This window comes from Carlito syrichta, unplaced genomic scaffold (assembly GCF_000164805.1).
Source record: "Carlito syrichta isolate Samal-C Ts95f unplaced genomic scaffold, Tarsius_syrichta-2.0.1 Scaffold309463, whole genome shotgun sequence".
Lineage (NCBI taxonomy): Eukaryota > Metazoa > Chordata > Mammalia > Primates > Tarsiidae > Carlito > Carlito syrichta.
In genome coordinates, this window is record NW_007253559.1 from 690,452 (window position 1) to 714,862 (window position 24,411).

Here is a 24,411-nt window from a genome sequence, read left to right on the forward strand (position 1 = left end):
GGGAGCGTACCACCGCACTTCAGTCTGGGCCACAGAGCTAGACTCCTACTCAAAAAAAAAAAGAAGCTCATATACCACTTTTAGTGAAAAAAGGACAAAAAGGTCAAGGGGCAAGTCCCCAGAAAGATGGTCAACCTGGGTGATTATTTTCCTTTACATGAGCACGCTTACTGTGGCTGCATATCTCAATCCTCAAAAAAGGAGTTAACACCTTTATTCTTGATTAATTTTCCTTCTACTTACATGTTTGCCAAATGATATAGAGATCTCATGAGCAAGCAGAAATAGAAGTCCTGTTCTCAAAAAAGCTTGTCATTTTTGTACTAGGATTACATGGTTCTCTAAGAATTATTTAACTTTCTCAGGGCATTATTTCAAACTCTGGACTTGGAGGATGGCATTGTATTAATAAAGGACAGTATCTGTTATCCTATATTGTATGAACTGCATTCAGAAAGTAATGTCATTTAAACAAATTATTAAAACTTAAAAAGTTGCGTTTACAATAAAAGAATGCTGTTACTCTCCAAATACAAAAAAAAATGGTAATCCTATTTTTTAGAATATTAGAGGTTGTTTGGCACTGCACCATTCAACTGCTTTTATTCTTCATTTTTTCTTATACCAAATATGTACTGAGCAACTTCTATGCCCAAGAAAGTATCAGAAACTGTGAATATAAAAATAAATATAATATTCTCTCTCATAGATAGGAAATATAATATTATATACTGTTTCAGTAATATTATAATTAAATCAGTTGTATCTACCAAATACGGTTTTAATTCTATCTGTAGCTAAGATAACCAATACTTATATTGGCAGCAAATTAATATCAATAATGGTCTCATTATCTTTTTACTTTAATATGGCCAACCAATATGACCAGCAGCATAAGGAGTAACTATTAGGCTTGGATTCACTTTACTTTAATGACAGAGATTATGTGGTTTTTAAAATATTTGGCTAATGAGTGTCTCAGGCAAATCAACAAATATGACCTTCATCATCCCTAAGTCAGAAAGCAACCCACAATACCCTCTTGTCATAGCAGTATCCTCTTTCCACATTATATAAAAATTAATATTAATATAGCCCCTGGAGATAACTGATATAAAAAATGGTAAATAAATTATTTCTTGAAATTCCATGTTTCTTAGTTTTTAACTGAGCTACTACTCTTAGTATTTCACCAGCCCAAACCAGAAATATCCTTTAAGTAAAACAAAAGCTAGTATAGCCATTCATTCAATTTTTAAAAGGCTGCTCTATATCAAACCAATGCAGTGTGCAAATATAGAACTTAATTAAAATACTATATATAAAATATTAACAGCTGCAGCTATTAAAATTACATTAAACTCTCTTGAGCTAGGCCAACATAATATGAGCTCTCCTTTTGTCCATTTAGTAAAGGGCAAAACTTGGCTTAGTGAATGAGCTTTACTTTTTATATTGTTTGTTCCGATTCACTAATCTGAAATTTTAATCACATAAAAATACTTTACCATCAAAACACCACCAAGCATAGTAACTAAATCTTTCCATTGGATTCTAACAAAAATTGTATGCTTTGTTTATCTTCTTTCTTAGATGTAAATAATACTTTCTTTGACTATGTTTTTGTTCTTCCCATACAGAATTAAGCTTTGTAAATTAAAGTAGATATTATCTGCTTTTGACCTTCTCCAATGAGGGTATACATAGGGTAGTTAATAAACTATTGGTAATTTGGATGAATTAAAGAGCTTAAACAAAAAGTAGAATTTATTTGACTTGAGGATTAACGTATGTATCTGATAATTGATTAGTTTGCATCAATACTTTATTCTTGTAATAAGAAACTTCATCAGAAAACTCAAAATAATTTTGTTCTATGTATGATTGTGCATATGTGCATGTGTGATATGTATGTATACAGATATATACATGGAGATATAAATATATGTACACACTAATACACATTATATACATACACAAATATAAACACACATATATTTCACATAGAAAAAAGTTGGGAAACTTCCAAAAATATATGTCATTGTTATCAACTGAAGAATGAATGGTTTTCTTTTTCATTTTATATTATATATTTACTAGTATTTGACATTAATGTATTACTTTCATATAGTTAGGAAATATCTCATTTCTAGATAAACGAAATTATTTGACATTTGGTATTGTTTTGTTCCTCTGAATTTCCAAAAGATGCCCATATAATCTGATCTGTTTTGTTTTAAACTGTTATAAAATCTAACTTAAAATATCTCTTCTTGAAGGTCATTTTCAAAATCTTATTCTAGATATATCTTAAGTCAAATTATAGTATCCACAAGCTAACATCTCAAAGCACGATGTTAGCCCACGCTCCCACCCTCTTTAATATTCTTCTGTTTGAAAGTTTGTAGGTAGCAAATTAACTGCTACCTCTGGCAGAGATAAACTGGAGGGAGCCAAAGGGAGGCACTCTATAACATCTCTGCATTCCCATCAATGAAGTCTTCTCAGCTTAAATCAGAAAAAAAAACAAAGAATCCCATACCCTGTGGACTTCTTTAGGGAAATGAGAAGATTTAGGAAGACCAGTTCCTAGAGAAGGATGAATCAGAAACAGTTTTCAAGATGTCTGGAAACAGAAAAATTGGTTTTGATCTTTCTTCTATTCTCTTCTCTCACCTCAACTCCTTCCCAATTTTCATACATTCCATTTTTTAATTTTATTGGGTAAAAAATATATGTCTAAAAAGGCAAACAATCTTCGTGATCTATAAACAAAAAAATGAAAACCAACACAGGAATAAGAGAGAAAGAGGAAACAGTTCCACTGCAAAGAAACAGGAGGTAAGTGTCATGAGAGCCTGTGCAAGGAAGGTGTGGGAAGCCAAGCTCAGCCTTAGAACCTGAAGATGGTCCTTCTGAAACAGAATGGTTATCACAGATTACTGGATCTAAAAGAAGCACTAGGCATCACCTGGTCTGTGGCTCCAGAATGTAGTTGATCATCAGTGCCATCTGGAAAGTTTTTAAAAATGTAGAATACTCAGCCCCATTAATGTTGATCCCCCTTCACTGGATATGAATGGTTTTGGTTTTTTTTACCATCTGTTGTTTTACAGATGAAATAATTTAGGCCCATAAAAATGTCTTGACTAAGTCTACACTGTTATTTAGTGAAAAGGGAGATAGTATTCTCTCTCTCTCTCTCTCTCTCTCTCTCTCTCTCGCTCTCTCTCGCTCTCTCTTGCTCTCTCTCTCCCTCTCCCCTCACCCTTTTCTCGGGATTCTCATAAATGTCATTTCCTCAGCTTGGATGAATCTTTCCCCCAAATCTCATACTAGTCAACCTGACTAAGCCCTCTAAGCTACTGACAAATTTCAGTGTAAATGTTATTTCTTCAGGGAAACCTTTGTGCCATCTTCCCTGCCTCCTCTCTTAGATGAATAAAGTACAGCAATAAGAAGCCAGAGGAATGAATGCGTGCTGGTGGAATTTCAAATAAAGCACCAAAAAGGCAAGGGCTTTGGAAGGGCAGAAGAGCTCTCTCATTGTCCTTGAAATGCTACTGTTTTCAGTACCATAGAATCACTCTGGATAAAAGTGTGCTGAACCAACTAAGAATTTTATGTGTGGCTCATTCTAATTTTTAACATATTTTATATTTGCCACTTCAGGTGCCTCCAAACATCCCGTGACATAAGAGATAACTGAAAATTCAAAAACGCTGAATTTGTCTTTCCTGAATTCAAGATAAATTTTTTTTGGCAAGATTTGGCACTTGATTACCCAATGTCATTTAAGATGCTATCCTGGGAGTCATTTGAGCATTTGGGGTTTGATGCCCAACTATGATAATTAATTAGCTCTTTCTGATTTTTTTGTATGATGTGGATCAGAAACAATAACAATTTCCTTTACCCTTAAAGAAAGAAATGCAGGAAATATTTAATATGTTTGGTTTTAATTCTTAGGAATGGCAGGGGCTGGGTAGGATGTTCCAGCAGATAAATAGCATTAAAAAATCATAGATTACCTGACCGTCCGTCTCTCTGAAAGTCCACATGATACCATTCTCCATCATTCACTTTCTTCAGCAGGGCTTTGATTTTTATAGTACCTGACCCCATATCCAGGAGGAGGTAGAGGTGGCCATCCAACATCTCAATAGCAAAGAAGTCTACCTTTATCATTTGTGGATGTTTGGCATCTTTTTGATGTCTTGGCTTGCCGTGGCTAAATAAGATGAGGCCATTTGGCTCTGTTGTGCGGAAATCAAATGATATGGAGCCTGTTTTCTTTGCATTCCATTTTGGCAAAGAGATGAAAGACTCTGGGGTTTCAAAGGTGATTGGGTCTAAAGTTGCAACATTCTCACATTTGAATGCCACAACTCCGTGGATCTTCATCTTTGGATCTCCTTGCTTGGCAAGTCGAGATAATTCCAGCCTCACATCATTATTTTTATATACAACCTGTGGGCAGAGGATAGCAGTGAGAAATAGCCTCCATATTCTAATATCTGGAACTTGTCATCAGTTCATGTAACTTGTAGGTAGATCATGAAAGGGCATATAATACTTAATTTTGGTATATAAAGACAACTATTTTTCAGGAAAATAAAATGCAAGTACCAGCCCCCTGAACAATAACAAAACCAATTTAGTCCAATTCAAATAATTTCTATGGACACACACAAACTGCCTGCATTTAACTCAAATAATTTTAAAAAATCTGCATATAGTTTTTGTTATTATTGTGTCTAAATTAGCATTTGAAGACTTGAGTTTATAAAAGCTTCTTGTTTCGTCAGTTGGCTATTATCCTTTCTAAACTAAAGTAAGTATTAATATTATTCAGTTTTCCCAACACTAAATCATTTGAAATTGGATACTTTTATATACCCGTTTCCTAAAATATTGAATCTCTTCTATAATCTATACATTCACTGTGCATAGTAACTTTGTAAGAAAATCACGAGTTGAGATACAAAGCAGCCTGAAATTTTTCAGAAAACATATAAAACATAAGTAAGATGCAGTTCTCTCTTGTCCTGCCCTGAATCACTAACTATTTTGAAAACTGTCAATTCACATGGAACCAGCACCTGTAGAACACAGTATGCACTCTAAATCCATTCAACCAGTGTTTTTGTTGTCCCATTTCAATTTTAATTTACACATATGATGAGCAAAGGTTGTCTTATACTTTCATTTTCCACTACACTTTGACTGAAGTGACTGGGCAGTTTTGATTGCATGTTGATGGTCCTAGGGCTTTTTGGATTCCAACTCACACACAGTGGTAAATTCACTGGCAGGGCTCACAATATCATGCCTCTGCTATCACAACATGCTAATAAATTCATAGGTATTTTGACAGAAGGATAAAGAGAGAAACATATCCTTTCTCTACAAAATGCATACAGTGGATAATCACATTTCTAAAATACATTGGCCATACTGATTTATCGCAAATTAGTTACCTATGTTCAGATAACTATCTAAATTATCTTAAGAACTCAAAATTTCTCAGCAGCCAACATTGCTATGTTCTAAATTCATTTCATTTCTCCATATATAAAAATGTATTTATATAACAAGAAAAATGAGACAGTCTATGTCTGATTAGCATTTGTGGCCAATTGAACCAACAGATAGTGTAGCTGATGAGTTTTCTGATATGCTTTGTTAATAGATGCTTTATTTTTTAGAGTGATTAAGAATGCATGTCTGGCACTGGACTCCCAGATTTCAAATTTCCACTCCAGCATTACCAAACTGTAATCTCTCTAAACCTGGTTTTTTTTTTCTCCTTAAAGGGAGATAATACTTCACAGGATGGTTATAATAACTAAATATGAATCTCTCTAAATCTGTTTTTTTCCCTTAAAGGGAGATAATACTTCACAGGATGGCTATAATGATTAAATACAAAAATACATTTAAGTGAGAAAATCTATATAAAGGCAGTTATATCATTCCAGTGCCAGGTACACAGTAAGATTTCAATAAATATTAACTACTTCAAACTACAAGATAATAAATATCAACATCTCTTTATTGACAGCTAATAGACATAAAGATTTTAGTTCTAAATTTATCCATTATAGGAAAACATTTAGAAATTAAGCCCACACATGAATTGGTTTTTATACTTGATTTGTGCCAACTAAATAAGTCACATATTTCCATTGCTGGACCTGGTATTTCAGTTTACCTTTATCTTGAAGAAGGATTATTATAAGGAACATGATATACCTTGTTCTTTGAACAAATATGTACAATGGTTTAGCGAGCATCTATTGACAACAAAAGAAGAGAAATGAACTTGGGCAATAACAAAAAGGAATTACATTAATTCTAAAGAATACTTTCTTGAAAAGAGAAAGAGCTATTAAGTCTTACAAAAGTTGATTTAGAATTGCCTTTCTTTGGAGATCTTTAGAAGCGGAGAAAATGCTTTTCATGGATGATTTTCCAAGTTTTATAACCTCTCACCATGACTTTCATGCTACTCAAGCCTATAATTTTTTTCACTTTCCTATTGATTTATATTTTAACAGCTGGATATTCTTTTGACACGCATATTGATCAAGAAAGAGTATTTTCTGACCCAAACAATACAGGTGCTTCTATTGATCAATGCTAGCACATCATCCTTATAATTAAAATTCTGTAATAGCATTGAGTGCTTCTAGCATTAGCATGTGGGCATGAGGCTGGGTATATTGTCCCATGAATCTGACATCACCTACTACAAAGTGGAAGAATGAGGGGTAGTGCAATTATGGACCTATTTTCAGTGAGAGATTTAGAATATCATAAGGGAATCAGGTGTCTTGACGAGGAGGAGGTTCAGGAAGACATAGAGAAAAGTAGGAATAATTACTTTTGTCACATTACTTAGGGTTAACCATGCACCTCCTCCCCTCTAAAAAATTAATCTCCACCAGAATCTAAGTTTTATGCAGGCAAGAACCTTGCTCACCATAGCCCAGCACCAAGACTAGCTGCTGGCACAGAGTGGATATTCAATGAATATTTGCTGAGAGTTGAATAAAATTATTCTTTCACTTTTAAAAGCCTAGTTCCAAGATTATAGGCATTTGTAAATAATAATATTTAGCTATACAGTTAAAATACAGCAGAATGTGTAATTATGAGTAAGCGTACAGACGATTTTGGGTCTATTTCTCTAGGAAAAAGTACAAATGTCTTTGTATGTCCAGTTCAAAAAATGGCAAGCTGCCTTATGCATTAGAAAAATTAATCTTCAAACTCATTTGTGGGGCATTAATTACTTTTAGAATGAAGAATTCCTGAGTTAAAACTCTTCAGAGGTAGAGTCATTTTCCTACAAGAATTATCTTGAGAAGAAGCACAGTGTATACTTTTTTTCTTCCCATTTTTTTACTCTTTGAAAGGCTATTCCAGAAAACAGAAAAGCAATTTTGGATAGGTAGGCTCACAGCTCTCAGATTTACACTACTATTTCATCTGACCCAGATTTTATAATTACCCTACATTTCTAAAGTTAGACATACTCTTAAGATGAACAGAATCTGGTTCAATTAGAATAATGAATAGCTAGTAAGTATTCTAAATCTTCTAAAAATTCACTGGTAAGCTATTTTTGCTTCTTTCTGAAATCAGGTAGCACTCAGTCATAGGAATACCTTACAATTCTTCATATAATTTTTTTCTTATGTCAAAAGTTGTAATTTATGTTTCCCTTTTGAACAAATTTCTATGTACTCTATCACCTTAACAATAGATGATATTTTTGCATACTTATTTGGATCTGTTTATAGAACTGAAGTTTCCTTTGGAATATTGACTTTTTTTTTCGAAGAGCAATTCAAAGTGAATTTTACTTCCCTGCTTCATGGGCTTTTATAATAAATATCAAAAGAATAGAAGCATTAAAAAAACTTCAGTGTTTTTTGTTGTTTTTATCTTATTTTAGCTGCCATATAATTTGAGTACATTGTTATGATGGTCTTTTCCCTTTCATCCAACATTTGTTAGGATATTTTAAATATCCCTACCATATTAGTATGTAAGAGTAGGGAGGAACATGTTTGTGTTTTTACATTTCTAGGATTGACATAGACAATCACTGAGTATGACGTTTAATCTTGATGCTAATCCTGAAAACATGGTAACAATGCAGAGGAAACAAATAGGTTAAAGAATAAGAGTTTAACAGTCTGTATGTGAACTTGGTTTACTCTCAAAACTATTATCAAAGCCAAGTTGCCTAAACTCTCTGTCTCAGTTTCATAATTTCAAAAACTGACATCTACAAAGGGAAATCATGCCATATCTATAAATTCTTGAACTGTTTTCTCCTTAATCCATGTGATTTGGGACAGAGGTAAAAGATGTTCCACTGTTCCTTCTCTTTTTCTGGTTTTATGTAGTTGCGGTTTTTGATACCAGGATATTGTTCTCTGTTATGAGATATATTGAAACATTAATCCATTAGTAAAGAGAATGTTCACTGCATCTTTAGGTACACAGACATGCCTCAGGGATTATATCTATCTAAGATTTGTACAGATGGTATTCAAGCACTGGTGGCTGATAGATAAGGCTCTTTCTTTACAGAGTGGGAGTATGTGAAATAAGTATTTCAGTGCAAAAAAACAAAAACAAAAAAAATTTGCCACTCAGATAATGTCTTTTTAAAAAGAAATATATGCTTCAACTTAGAAATTACAGTGATGCTTTTAAATTAATTAATACGCACTTACCAAAACTATTCAAATCTTAACTATGATAGTATGCAGAGTGGTGAAATAATCACTGAAGTTAGAGTCAAAGTGCTGTGTAGGTATTTAGACTTTATTATGATCCTCTCTGAGAGATCATAAATAGCTCGTTTTACTCTGTCTTGGTTTTCTCTTCCATAATTGGAAATAATAACAAGTATGGCCCAAGAATCTGACTCTCATGTCAGATTTCAGCGATAACTCCAACCCACCCACTTGCAAGCCTGCAACTTTGTGCAAGTTCTTCACAAAGTCACCTTGCCAAGACTCAGTGATTTATCTGTGGAGTAGGAGAATAAAATCTACCATGTGAGGGTTATTGTAAATAATAAATTATATTTCAATTAAAGTGCTAATAATAGGTCCTGGCATAAATTCTTGAGTAAATATTTGTTGTTCTGATTAATATTGTTATTATTATTATTATTATTTTTTTTTTTTTGAGTTGGAGTCTCACTCTGTCTCCCAGACTGGAGTGCAGTGGCCACTCCCGGCCACCGCAGCCTCGACCTGCTGGGCTCCAGCGATCCTTCCTCCTCAGCCTTCCAAGTAGCCAGAATTACAGGTATGCACTACCATGCCCGGCTGATTTTTTGATTTATTGTAGAGATGAGGTCTCACTGCCCAGGCGGGTCTTGAACCCGCGGGCTCAGGCAATCCACTCACCTCAGCCTCCCAAAGGCGCTGGATTACAGGCTGAGCCACCGAGCCCGGCTTATTATTGTTATTATTTATAATAATATTCTTCTTATTACATTGAATTAATGGAGTTGTACAATTGAATGATCACAATAAGAGTAATGGCTAACAAGGCACACCGCAGTTGATTAATCAGATTTTTAAAATAATTAAATTCAGTGCCTAGATAAGCAGGATCAAAGGGATTCAGTAGATTGGGGCTTCATTTCTCTCATCCTAATATCTATGCTGCAGTTTGGGGCACATAACATATTTTTTTTGTAAAGTTCCTTAGCCAGAAAATATACATAACAGGCTGGCTAACCTGAAAGATTTATTTTCACACATGAAAGAGTTTCTGTGGCATCTAACAATCATAGCTACCACCACCATCACCACAAGACAGTTAAGATTTATCAGTTTACTTTCTGACAAGCCCTGTACAAGAGTTTTATACATATTAATGTGTTTACTTTTCATAAGCACCCCTAGAAAATAGGTAATATTATAGTATTTTATCAATAAAAATGTGGAGAGACAGGGCCCTCACATGCCTTTCGTCCTGATCATGTCTAATACTGCTTATATATCTAATGATATTAGGTGTAGCTTCAAACTTTGTCTTTGTTTTAGTAGGAAATTCACCCAGTTTTTAATTGCAGTTGCTAAGTTGATTCACAAACAGCTCTTTGCCACCAGGTAAAACAACTTTGAAATGAGTTACAAGGGTTAGTCCCCCAAATTTTTCTTTCATTTGTTCTCATTAAAATATCTCTGTGAATAAAATGTCATAATTAAGCAGAGGAACAGATCATATGCCTATTGTTTAAAATGATTAAATTGATCAAAATGTCTCTTTAAGTTCAACTTAAGCAGAGGGACTATTTCTTTGTTTCCAGGGTAATAATGCAGCTTTTCAACAAGTATATCATTTAGGATATAACAGACATCCTAAATGCCTGTGAGGTTTAAGGATTACCTAAGAGGACTATTGCTTTAATTTTTATTTTTGTTTGTCTTAAATGCAGTTAATGCCTTTATTAAGAACAAGTGAAAATACTGATTTCAAATGATTGAATGTACTCATTTCTACTATCTGTGATCAATCTATGCACCATCTCTTCATAGAAGTGAGCTTGTTTCAAGATACAACCAAAAACTGGCCAGTAAGTGAAAAGTACAAGTGTCATTTAACAAGTAGCAGGCAAATTGCATTTGTTTTGCCATGACCTAGGCCAGGAAGAACTCAAAAAAGGAAATAAAGTGGATTACAGCTTTCATCCCCAACATCAACTTTTTTATTATTTTGAAATTATGTTTCAATCCTCACACTTTCAATTCAGTCAGATTAGCACTTGTTAGACACATATACAGGTAAAGTACTTTAAAAATATGCAATTTTATTCACTTGCCTGTGCAGTCCAGGAAAACATGTCCCACTGAGAATAAACCAGCTTAATTTCTCTTAAATATCCACTATTCTTTTTTTTTTTTTTTTTTGAGTTGGAGTCTCACTCTGTCACCCAGACTGGAGTGAAGTGGCTGCTCCCGGCCACCGCAGCCTTGACCCGCTGGGCTCCAGTGATAGTTCTGCCTCAGCTTTCCAAGTAGCTGGAACTACAGGGGCATGCTACCACACCTGGCTACTTAGGATCATGTACAAATATAATTTTCAAATATAATGGAGATGAAATCTTGCCAAGTTGCCCAGGCGGGTCTCAAACCTGCAGGCTCAGGCAATTCACTCACTTCAGCCTCCCAAAGCACAGGATTACAGGCTGAGCCACCGAGCCTGGCTCTAAATATCCACTATTCTTATACACATATGTCTGAAATAGGTAAACTATATGTGGTCACACATACACACAGTTATGTATTATGCAGATGTAATATATGTCAAGCCTAATGTCATTAATATCTATAAAATATGCATATATATTAGAATATATAGTATATCTTTCAACGGATACATAGATAAGTAGATAATACATCCCTATGTATACTATAGCCAAAACAAAAATATAAACACATCCACTAATGATATTGGATAATTTTTAAAATTAGAGAGTTTTTGGCTAAAACACACAGACAGTCTTACTCATAAGGTATCAAAAATATCTTGGCCTAAAAGCAAATGTTAGCAGTTATGAGGTTGGCAAACTCCTAAAAGAGGGCAGTAACTCCCCCCCCAAAAGTGATTATTTTATGATTTAAAAAGTAGAAAAGTAAACATTTTCCTCCAAGTTCCTGCCATGATAAAAAGATAGTAAAAAGAGTAGAGGTAAGATGGCCCTTTTAAAAAAAATCATTGTACTCATTATTGTCTTAACTTCCATCCAAAGTCAAGTTTCTTATGTCACTTACTTTTTTTATACTGAGAGTCTACTGCAGAATCTGATTCTAGTAAAAAATGTAATTAAAAAAATGTTTGTTGAACTTAACTGACCAAGGGACAATAAGATTTTCATTTTCTGGTATTGTCATACCACAGAAGTTTTCATTTGTAATCCGATGTGTGTTCATGGGTCAGATGGGCATTCAGAGCTGTGTATATGTCTGTGTATATGGTGGGGAAGTGAACAGAGAGGACAGTGTAAGAAATAGACAAGCCCCATACCAAGTAGCCCAATGAAACTTCAAAAACAACACTTAGTATTAAGAAAAATTAACTTCAAAGAGACATACATAAAGAATTTTGCAAAATGAAAGATTCTTTTGATGGGGAGGGAGTTCGTAGATCCCCCCATCTGATCTTACTTAGGATCATGTACAAATATAATTTTCAACTAAGTATGTCCCCTTTTTCAACTCCAAATACTAAAACTAATGGAATGCAGAAACAGACAACAATAGCACAATTATTCAACAAAGGCATGTGATATTTTATTTGAAAACAAAAATTAGTTGCAATTAGGAGAAGAAAAAAATAACAATATTTTGTTACGCAACATAGAGAAAAATGTTTTTGCTTTGTCTCAGTTAACCACAACCAAATATATCCCATTCATCAAAAAGGTTGGGGAGACCCTCTTGCTCTGTCCTTCCACTACTCAACAAACTACCTAAAATTACTTAGTTGTGGGAGTTAAAGGTCAAATTTGTCCCTCTGTTAAGAGCTCTATTTAATAAAGCTTTCAGTGCATATGAGTACATAGCAAACAAACTGAATTCCATTAAACAGTAATGTCTATTTTTCACACATTAATGATTCAGTAATACCATTTTAAAAAAGGAAAAATCAACTAATGTCAGTAAAGTGAGATTGAAGATGCCAATTTAAAAAAACTACAAACTTGATTAATTCTCTTACTTTCAGATAGAGAAACTAAGACTCAGCAAAGATGTCAAAGTTGGCATCATCTCTGATCATAACAAGTACTGGGTACTTCAGTGTTCTGTGTTCTTTCAACTTTGTGTAAAATTCTAAGACCAATGAATCAACTTTACTGTAGGCCCCGGGTTATGAGAGGCCTTTAAGCAATTAGATATAAAGCGGACCCTCTTTTCAGCAACATGACAGAAAGGAAATATAGCTTATTTAAGGGCAATTCCACCTTTAAAACTGTTTTAGTTTCACAATAAGCTGATGCTCAAATATAAAAAAGAAAAGTTCGGGGGGGGAGGGGATGCAGTACTTTGCCCCTCTGAGGGCATTTAGAAAGACTTAGAAAAAGTTGACTAGAAACAATGAACTTGCAATGTTTACTGTTATTTTGCAAGTAAGTGATAAAGATATTTTCAGGAATGGTCTTTCATGAGCTTGCAGAATGTTACACACCATAAACTGTGTTTTATAGCTTCTATTCCAAGCCAGCAGATGCTACTAATAAGGGCATGTCTGCTTTATCCAAAACTCTTCAATCTCCTGCCAGTCTCAAGGAAGAAGAGTCACTATTATTATTACTTGTTTTTTTTTATCGGAACCTATCTTCCCATGAGTCAAGAATAATATCTCTAAAGTGATAATAACAAAACTAGTAACACCAGAAGTCATGTCCAAATTAACCAATCCATGTTCTTTCGTATTGCCGAACTAGTGAGCTCAGTAAGATTTCCTTCACCACCTAATTTTACATTTTTGTAAGGAGATAGAAAATTACAAACCGCAAACTTGATCAATCCTCTTATTTTCAGATGGAAAAACTTTAGTATAGTATATAATACAACATTAGTATAATAGGTATAAGTATATAATACACCATTTAGTATATGTATATGCATTTATGAAAGAATGAATGAAAAAATAAAAGAAGAAACAAAGAGAAAGAAAGAAAGAAAGAAAGAAAAAGAAAGAAAGAAAGAAAGAAAGAAAAAAAGGAGATACCATTTACTATAGTAGTCTGTCTTTTTTCATTGATTTGCAATGACATAGTGTTTGTTGTTTTGGATAAATCACCATTCTAACTCCTTCAGCTATTATCACTTTTTGATCATGTCCAATACTTTTAAACTTAGAAAAAACTTTCCGCAAGAGAGACTTAATAACCATATCATTTTTATGTCAAATATTGACTGCTATACTGAATGTGTGGGTACAGTATAACTTTTTAGCCTATTTGAAAATATTTTGGCTTCTACTTATGGTGAAAATCCAAATTGAACCCCCCATCACACCAAATATTTACTTACACATTTTTGAATAATTCTTTTTTTGATCTGTAAGGCCTACCACATATTAAATTTTTACATATACAAGATCCAGTTACTGAACATTCTATTCTGTTTTATTGATGTTTCCTTTCTTAATCTAGTTCCACTTCATCTAATTATCATAGCTTTATAATATGTTCTAATGTTTGTTAGGCTCCACCCACCTAACCAATTCATTTACATTAATTACTCCATAACATTTACATATTATATTATATAAAAGATTTTGTTTTCTGTATGGGCAAGATAAATATATATATAGATATAGATAGATATAGATAGATATACACACACATAACAGAACTATTTAAGTTGTCTTGATCTAGTTTCTTAAAATGTAGCAAGTTATGCCTTCAAATTCACTTACAGAGACTTTTAGACTAGCACAAGGAAATTATATGCTGCTCTGAATTACATTCTTATTATAATTATTTGTGAAATTATAATCCATAAATGAGTATAATAATTTTAACATATTAGAGAATCTAGCCTTATGCCAGACAAATATTTTCTTTACCCGTTGGAGGATAATTACACAACTACAGAGAAAAATAAAACCAGAAAACAACAGTGAATGAAGTCATAAGCACACTAATTTTATTCCAACAATCACAAATTCCTGGTAAAGTTCTTTGCAGCAAATGCCAGGAGTAGGTGGACATTATACAGGAAATACTTGGAGAATGGGGTAAATTACTCACAGTGAAGAAGAAAGAAAAGTGACTTTAGACTACAAGGTAATGGTGAGCCTCTTCAAGAGGTGAGTGTACACACTTGCCTGAAGTCACACAACTAGTTAGTTTCAAAAATCAGCTAGTAGTGGAGTGGACAAGACGGAATCTAAATGCTTGCCTCCAGACCCAGAATAGCCTGTTTAATTAGTTGGGGTTTTGTTTGATGTTTGTTTTAGAGAAAGAGAGGGTCTTACTTTATTGCCCATGCTAGGCTGCCATGGCACAATCATAGCTCACTGTAATCTCAAATTCCTGGGCTCAAGTCATCCTCTGATCTCAGGCTTCCGAGTAGCTGGAACTACAGGCATGTGCTGCTGTACCCAGCTGATTTTTTTTTTTTTTTAATTTTGTAGAGATACAGTCTCCCTGTTCCCAGGCTAGTCTCAAACTCCTGGCCTCCAAGTGATCCTCCTGTCTCGGCCTCCTAAAGCACTGGGATTATAGGCATGAGCCACCGTGCCCAGCCTTGCTAGTTTTCTTTCTCTGGGACTGATTTTTATGATGGTTAATTTCCTCTCAGCAATGAAAACTGCAGGACTATATTAAGCCTTCTTGACCTGAAGTTTCAAGAGCTGGTTATCCAATGTGTAGGTTACCCAAATTGTATGAATTCCGTTTCTTTCCCTGGCTGCCTGCCTTTAGTATTCAATCACACCTCCTCCTGAGAGCCTGCAAAGGAAACAGAGGAAGCTGACATTTGAGACAGCCAATGCTGCTGTTTTTAGCAGCTACAATGAAAAGAGTTTGCAAAGTAGACTTGTTTTTGGAAAGTAGTGTATAAGACTGTTCTGTAATTTTAACATTATCGGATAAAGGCAATGCATTTTAAGATTTACATTTATAATTGTATATATTCAAACAGTCCTAGGTTTGAGTTCCTGCTCTGCCGCTTAGTTAAACTTTCTTGAGAAAGTTCCTATTTTCTCTGAAGAAATTTTCCTTTTTATCATATGAGGGTATTAGAACTTATTTTGCTGTGTTACTTAAGTACATACAGTACTAAGTGATTGGTCTTGGGTACTGTGGCAGGATCCCTTGCAGAGAGAGATGAGACACTGAGGCTTTATTTGCCAGGAAGCAGGGTTTATTTGTGCTGGCACTGGCCCAGCGGATTCACATCCAAAGGCTGAGCCCCCGAATGCAGCAGGGCGTTGCTGTGTGTTACATTTTAACCCCTTTTGTCTCCCTTATATGACAACCTGCATTTTTTATTGGGTATTTTGTGGCACAGGGTTGTCACTGGGTTACTTATCCACACTTAGACAGTGGCCACACCACATCACTTTCTCTCTAACACATTCTTTTTCGGTTCTGAAAAGGCCCGTATCTCTTTGTTTTAGAAGGGCCCCTGCCTCAGTACTAAATACAGAATAGTCATTATTGTTACTATTAAGGTCTTAAATGTATAAGATCTCAAGTCCTAAGATATTAAATGGGTAAGAGGGAAGCATTCACTGTCTAAACTATTAAGCGAGTACTTCTCTGAAAAGCAAGGAAGCATTCTGTAATCACCCTCAAATCTTAATTTTTACATGAATACTTCTCAAATTTCCTTATTCTATCTTTTATCTCTCATAAACTCTACATTTTGAAAGACTTTCTCTTCTAAGGACTGCTTTAAATTGATCAAAGCCATTCAAATGACAAAATAAGAAGCTCTGTAAAGACACTAAACCTGATGCAAATAGTTGTTTTATTTAGTTTGTACTAAGAGGGGTATGTATCATCTTCTAGGTTTGTTGGGAAAAAAATTTTTTTTTTAATTGGAGTCTCACTCTGTCGCTCAGCCTGGAGTGCAGTGGCATGCTCACAGTCAGCCCAGCATCGACCTGCTGGGCTCAGGATATCCTTCCGCCTCAGTCTTCCAAGTAGCCAGAACTACAGGAGCTCGCTACCACATCCAGCTAATTTTTTATTTAATTTATTGTAGAGACGAGGTCTCGCCAAGTTGCCTGGGCTGGTCTCAAACCTGCAGGCTCAGGCAATCCTCTCACCTTGGCTTCCCGAAGTGTTGGGATTACAGGATTGAACCACGGCACCGGCTGGTTTGTTGAAATATTGAACATCTATAACTGTTTTTCGTTTCTAACTAAAAGGGCCCTAAAAAGTATAGACTCCAGGTTGGGAGCTGCTGTTTTTTCAATTATAACTGCTCAGTACTAGAGTATTTCTTTTTAATGTGTTCTTTAATTATTTCCTTTGGAAAGTCCCAAGTGCTTCAGATGTCAGATGGGTTGTGCCTTTTGCCAGGGGTTGCTTAGTTAACTGTTTATTTAATGAATGGGATTTTATGTGCTGCTGAATTTCTCATGGCACACGTTAGGAAATTCTTGGCAGCATTTAAATTGGAGAACTGAGAAGCATATTGGCTCTTCGGAAGCTCAATCAGCTCCCAGGCAGGTGCAGGGCTTTTGCCAAGGAAAATTCAGTAAAATGAAAAATACAAAGACCAAATTCTCACACTATCCAAGCAATCCAATGAAAACTGACTTTGGTGTCCAGGATTAAATGAATGCTGGATCTAGTAATCTCAAGTAGCTCATGAATGGAAGGAGGAAAGTGCCTTATAATGTCAGGAGGGAAACAGGAATGGGATCTCCTTGTTTTAGAGAATGATAGTATACATACATTCCTAGATTACTTGGGACACTTACTAGCTGCTAAGAGAAATAAAATAGTCTTATATAATTTCTCATGTTTGTTCTTTATGATCTGTTTCTAAATTACTGAAAGATATCATCGATTTCCTCACACCAATTAAGAAATAATCAATTACTGGATTTTTTTAATGGCCATAGCAGTCATTGAGCATCCTAAACAAAATATCCAGATGGCTCCATTCTTTCAATGATTTGGCTAGATACCTAGACACTGTGTAAGCACTGGTTACCAGATTTATTTTCTCTGAGGACTGGGGGCAGGAAATGTCCTGACATGTTATCTGGTCTCTAAAAGTCTTAAATTCATATATATACTATATATATATTCCACTAATATGTTTGTATATATTACTCAGCAATACTGTAGAATTAGAAAGAAATTGGAGATTTAAAAAAAAATTAAACATGAGTTTGAAAAAGTAAAGATGATCATATAAGTATCTTTTAGCAGTTTAAGATGAATAGTGCCAACCTACTATATGAATCTCCAAAGTCTGTATGGCAGAAAAGCTATTTGCAGGAAAGTTGTCATAAGCTCCTCCCTTCAGTACGCTGTCTTCAGTCAGACCATGTCCCAACTCCTCTCCCTAACCAGAAGAGCAATTTCCTGAATCAGCCTTGCACTGTCTCCTCTCTTAAATGTAGCTTCTTTCATTCCTAGCTTATGAAGGCTCCTGCATTTTGGGTCGACCAGTGGCCTGGGTGGCTCACTGGGTTCCTATCTATTTGGTGCCATTTTCTTGCCTTATTCAGAAATAGAGAGAGCTGTTCTCATCAGCACAGAGAAGTGGATCCAGTGTTAGGCTGACTACCTCTCAGTGGCTAAATAAATACTTCAGGCTTTCTCTTTTGGCTGTCTTTCATCCTAGCTCTGTGCTAAACAAACCCTTAGACAGTCCACTGGGGTTGGCTACCTACACCTTTTTTGCCCCTAATTGCCTTTGTCAGCTGGTATGTTGCCTGAAATAACATTAATATGAATCATTATAGCACCAAACCAACCATAAAGCACCATCTCTGTGTCCCAACCTAGTCGAGTTACGTTATACAAATTTTGATTTCTTACAGCAGTCTTATGAGTAGGCATTTTACCCTCATACCAAAGTTTAGAGAATGTAAGTATTTTGTCCAAATTACCAGCTACTAGATGAACAAGCAGAGATTCAACTCAGCATTGATCGAATCTGATTCGTAGATGCAGTTTTTAGTGCATTCTCTTCACCCCCATGGGATATAGGCTGATACCCTTGTTTACCTATTCAGCACTGGTCCTAAGCACATTTTCTCAGTCTCATCAGCATGCCATCAGTGCACAGAAGCAAAGAAACACCTTATCCCTTTAATCTTTTTCCACCAAGTGGTTCATTTGAGTAGTTGTGGTTCTCTTAGCATTTCCCTTATGTTCCATTCCATTCTTCCTCCCTTGATTTCAGAATAACTGTTGCTCCCTGGTAGTTCTATGTATTCTGATTCAGCATCATACTTATTTTGTTCGCTCTTCATTTTTAGAACCCAATTACCAAACCATGTTTTCTTTTCTTTTTTTTTTTTGAGGGGGGAGTCAGAGTCTCACTCTGTCACCATGCTAGAGTACAGTGACACATTCATGGCTACCACAGCCTCAATCTGCTAGGCAATCCTTCCAACTCAGCCTTCCGAGTAGCTGGAACTATAGATGCACATCACCATGCCCAGCTAACTTTTTGGTTTATTGTATCAATGAGGTCTCACCAAGTTGCCCAGACTGGTCTTGAACCCTTCGGCTCAGGCAATCCTCACACCTCAGCCTCCCAAAGTGCTGGGATTATAGGTATGAGTTACCACATCCAGCCCTGACCATGTTTTCAAGTGCATACAGAACTCATTTTGAATGCTAAGAATTCCTTAAGTTAGAATTTTCTAAGTTGCCTTGTAACTAAAAAATAAATAATGATAGTTAGCATTAGCAGAAAAGACATTCTAAGGATCAGGTTTCAGTTTTCAGGGGTCTAGGTTTAGATTTGACTGCTACAGCTGCCTTCAGTGAGTGAGAGAATAGAGATATACTCAGCCACATACAGATTGATGTTGCTTTCATTATAACCGATGAAGTCCACTCACTTTGGGGGCAAAATATAAAGAGAGATCTTAAACACTCAGTAATCAAGATAAACAGCGCAATTTTTAAAAACTCAATACAAATATGTTCACGATGAAGAAGATATTAATATTTTAAATACAGAATCAGTATTACTGATTTTTTTTCTTTTGCCTCAAGATACACCATGCCTCAATACAGTACTGCACTACGGTATTTTTCTATGATTAAAGAACCCAATTTAATATGTTGGAAACATATTTATTAAAACAAGTGCAAATAACCAGAGCTGTTTGGGGAAAGTGCCATCTTTAGATATCATTAAAATTAGAACCAGAATGCACTATTAATTTTAAGGTGTAATAGTCACTAAAACTACTTTTATCCAAAGGATAATAATGGTGAACACAGAGTGTTTAGTCAGACACTGTTTTAAGCACTTTTCTCATTTACTCCTCATGACAACCTGCTGAGATAGAAGAGGCCCCACTGCTGCAGAGTTCCCAGCGGCACATTCATTAGACAGTAGTGTCTGTGGGGCTGTGCAGTGCAGAGACTCTCATAAAATTAGGGTTTACATTTTTACAGATGAGAAGACTAAACTAAGCTCACCTAGGAAATAGCAGAAACCAAGTTTACAGCTTAAGCAGTCCAGATCCAGGGTCCCTGCTGTATATGATAGACGCAACCTAAGTCTCAAACACCAAGTGATCTAGCCTCATTTCTACCTCAACCCCTGTCCCCCTTGACTACACAATGAGGTTAACTTTTAATAATGATGACTCGTGAATAAAGATTCTGGCATGAACTTTTGCAGAAATCAGTTGAAATGTATGTATGTGTGTGTGTGTGTGTGTGTGTGTGTGTGTGTGTGTGTATGGGGGGGAGAGAGAGAGTGATTATATTCAATGACTTGTCATTGAAATCACCATGAGAGTCACTCATGCTAACTTAAGAGCTACAATAGATGTCTGACATTTACCCATCTACAGGCAAAATGAAGAAACTAGAATGACTAAACACTTAAGATATTTTTACACAATTTTAATGAATAAATAACTATTAATTCAATGACTCACAGGTATTAAAAGGCCAATAAAATCCAGCCCCCAAGCCTCTGCCATTGCCAGTGGACTAAATTCTATAGTATTCTTGTCCAGTCAGCCAATGTGATCAAAATGGAATACAATAAATTATGCAAATGTTAGCTCTTCACATTAAATAGCACTGTGATTATATGCTGAAACTAGAACATTTGTGAGCAATTATAAACATAAGATTAAAGAATTCAGAATAAATCCTTGAGATCTTATCTAACATGTACCCTCTTAAATAACCACTGTTGCCGATTAATGCTGCTTATATCCATGTGAATTTCTGATGATCTCATCTACTACTAAATTAAGGAGTAAAAAAAACCTCTAATGGCTCTACTGTAGAAATATTTACATTGATATTTTTGGGGCTCCTATAATAAACCATATCAAAGTAGGAATATTTTTAAGGAATAAGATAGAGTAAGTTTGGCTTTTAGGAAAATGCTATTCCAGGGAGAAAGAAGGATTAGTACGTGGACTGGTAGCAGACTATTGAGGGGAAGAATAAAAAATAGAGATATTTAGGAGAAATAAAATATATAAGGCCTTTATTTCAGTAGGTGTTTCCAAGGGGGACCCCCCCCCAAAAAAAAAAACTGAATTATTTTTTGGAGGGTGGTGAGTCCCTTGTAGTACAGGTTTCCCCTGCTGTGTAAGTGTTCTAGAGACTCATTGGTATCAGGGTACTGGCTAGTGTTGTTGTGAGAAGCTGTGTTCGGCTTCAGTGAATTTTTTTCAATACGTTTGCCCTTTTCATGATGGGTGATTCCCGAGGGCACCTGCCCACACCATGCTGAGTGTTTAGCAGTTTTTGACCAAAAAATGGCATGATCCCCATGCCTCACCCTCCCTGTTCACCAGATCTCCCTCCAAGCAACTTTTTTCATTTGTCTGGATGAAAAAAAAGTTCCTCAAAGAGAAACGTTTTGCTGATGTGAAAAGGGTGAACAAAAAATGGTAGAAGCACTAGGCATCAAAAAAAAAAAAAATGACAAGTTCAAAAACTGTTTTGAGCAGTGGATAAAGCATCTCGATAGGTGTACTGCATCAAACGGAGAGTACTTTGAAGGTGACTAAAGTTTAAACATGTAAGAATAAATACACCATTTTTTATTAATAAATTACAGGGTTTTTTGATCCCTCCATAGGTGGGTGCTATTAATCATACATTGTTCATTGCTATTTGTAATTTCATTTCGAATTAATTTCTTATAAATGTGGTAAACCCAATAATCTGTTCCTTCCTTTCCATGCTAATGTATCATGGAAGAAAAACTTAACTTTCTGTGAATTCAGGGATATTTTCATACTTAGATGACTTATTCAAGAACTTACGGTTAGCTTTTCCTGCAAATCTTTGCTTTTCTCTATGGTTGAATTACAGAAAGTAGTCCTAGGCCCAGCAGATGTGTTGACATGTGTCCCACTAGTCACATAAGGAATTAGATATGAATGTGGATAGATTATAATGAACCCATCCAAACTGGAGGAAAAACAACAAAATGGACAGGCTTGACCAGTGTGGAGAGACTCAGAATTATTCTTTATATATATTGTTTTTATTGTGCACCTATTTTAGCACAAATATACAACATGGCTCTTTTCACAATGTTCATATACTCCTCAGTTTTGTTAAAGACTCAAAAGGCAGGTTGGTCTCAGTGGCTCCGCTCGGTGGCTCAGCCTGTAATCCCAGCACTGGTTCGAGACCAGCCCTGGCAATTTGGCGAGACCTTGTCTCTACAATAAATAAAAAATTAGCCAGGCATGGTAGCATGTGCCTGTAGTTCCAGCTACTTGGAATACTGAGGCAGGACTGCTGGAGCCCAGGAGGTTGACGCTGGGGTGATGGTGAGTGTGCCACTGCACTGCTGGGTGATGGAGTGAGATTCCAACTCAAAAAAAAAAAGAAAACTCAAAATGCCACTAGGGAACAGATATGATTTATTTTGACATCAAAGTGTTTTTTTGGTCACCTTTGTGATTGGGTGAGCGAGAAGTGTATACCTTAGCATATTACCTTATACTAGGCAGATGCAAATTTCTTTTGAAAGAAGTGATTTGGACAGTCACTCATTAATTGCAATATACAGTGTTTTTGACCAAGTCACAAGAGCTCACTTAGCAAACAAAAACTCTTTCTGAGCAGTAGGTCTAAGTTTAAACCCCAAATCAGAATGCTTACACTGGAACAAAGAATACATTTTCACTTCTCAAGACTTTAGCTGTAAACCCAAAGATCTGTTGCTTAGAGAATCTAGTCAACACAAGGAAGCCTTTAAAAGAGATACTAGTTAAAATTACCACAATATAAAAATGTAGCCGGGCTCAGTGGCTCAGCCTGTAATCCCTCGCCTTTGGGAGGCTGAGGTGAGTGAATTGTCTGATCCCGCAGGTTCGAGACCTGCCTGGGCAACTTGGCGAGACCTCAGCTCTACAATTAAAAAAAAAATCAGCCGGGCGTGGCAGCGCATGCCTATAATTCCGGCTACTTGGAAGGCTGAAGCGGAGGGATCGCTGGAGCCCAGCAGGTCGAGGTTGCGGTAGCCGGGAGCGGCCACTGCACTCCAGTCTGGGTAACAGAGTGAGACTCCAACTCAAAAAAAAAAAAAAAAAAAAATGTTTCCCACACTGATGCTTAAAGGAATAGAAGCAGCGCAGCCCTAATAGCGGATTGCTTCAAAAAAGTAAAATATAAATGTTCATTCAGAAGATCACATTTGCACATGAAAGGAAACTCAACAAGTTAGAAATCTGAAATCTTTTAGTCTTTTAGGTCTTCAGAAAACCAAGAAAATGTCTTTTTTATTATTAGGTACAATGGGGATAAAATTTGCTAGAGGTTAAACTTGTATGTTTTTATCCTCTGTAATTTGCCCCAGTTTATTTTTGTCTAGGGTAATATCTCTTTTCTTGTCTCAATTCACCCAACCCTGAGTCTATGGCTGAACACATTTGAGAAATTTGTAGCACTGTTAAGTCTTGGGTCTGATAGGATTATTTTTAAGTCCATAGTAAGATCATACAATGAGAATTTATTTGTTGCTTGGAAAAGCCACAATTTTTGTGAGAAAAGTAAACACTTAAAAGTATTGTGAAAAAATAAAATAAAATAAAAATATTGTACACTTCAGCATTTCAACTTGAGATATGGGAGATGCCAATGAACCATAGAGTATTATCTTGAAGAGTAGCAAATAGTTCAAATAATTTAAGGGAAGTGTCTGCAATGTAGCAAGGAGAAAACTGTTCAGATGCTTAGGGGAGGAGCTTAGAAAGAGGGTAAAACAAGGAGAAAGGAGGCAGTTAGAATGGCCTTCCTCACCAACAGAGCTGAACAGGAAGAAGAGCCAATACCCATTTAAGACTAAACAGTCAAAAAATACTGGTGTTGATGCCACACTCACCAGCAGAGACCAAAAGCTTCTCAGGGAAGTTCTGCTTTTCACAAAGTGCTCTATTCATCCAGTTCTGGGAGTAGATGTGGTGATTAAAATGCGGCCAGATAAATGCAAAAATGATGTTAAGAATCTAAAGTAAAACTTAGGGCCGGGGTCGGTGGCTCAGCCTGTAATCTCAGCATTTTGGGAGGCTGAGCTGGATGGATTGCCTGAGCCTACGGGTTTGAGACCAGCCTGGGCAACTTGGCGAGACCTCATCTCTACAATTAAAAAAAAAAAAATTAGCCAGGCATGGTAATGCACACCTGTAGTCCCGGCTACTTGGAAGGCTGAGACGGAAGGA

At 35.8% G+C, this 24,411-nt stretch overlaps 1 protein-coding gene across 15 annotated transcripts in view; it reads right to left on the reverse strand.

The window, feature by feature from the left end:
• NRXN1 (neurexin 1) overlaps positions 1-24,411 on the reverse strand; it is a 701,758-nt gene that overhangs the window by 625,504 nt on the left and 51,843 nt on the right. For all 15 annotated transcript variants that reach the window (XM_021717193.1, XM_021717192.1, XM_021717189.1 and 12 more), the window contains one exon: positions 4,032-4,470. In XM_021717193.1, the coding sequence (XP_021572868.1) occupies positions 4,032-4,470 (439 nt within the window). The remainder of the gene's footprint in view (positions 1-4,031; positions 4,471-24,411) is intronic.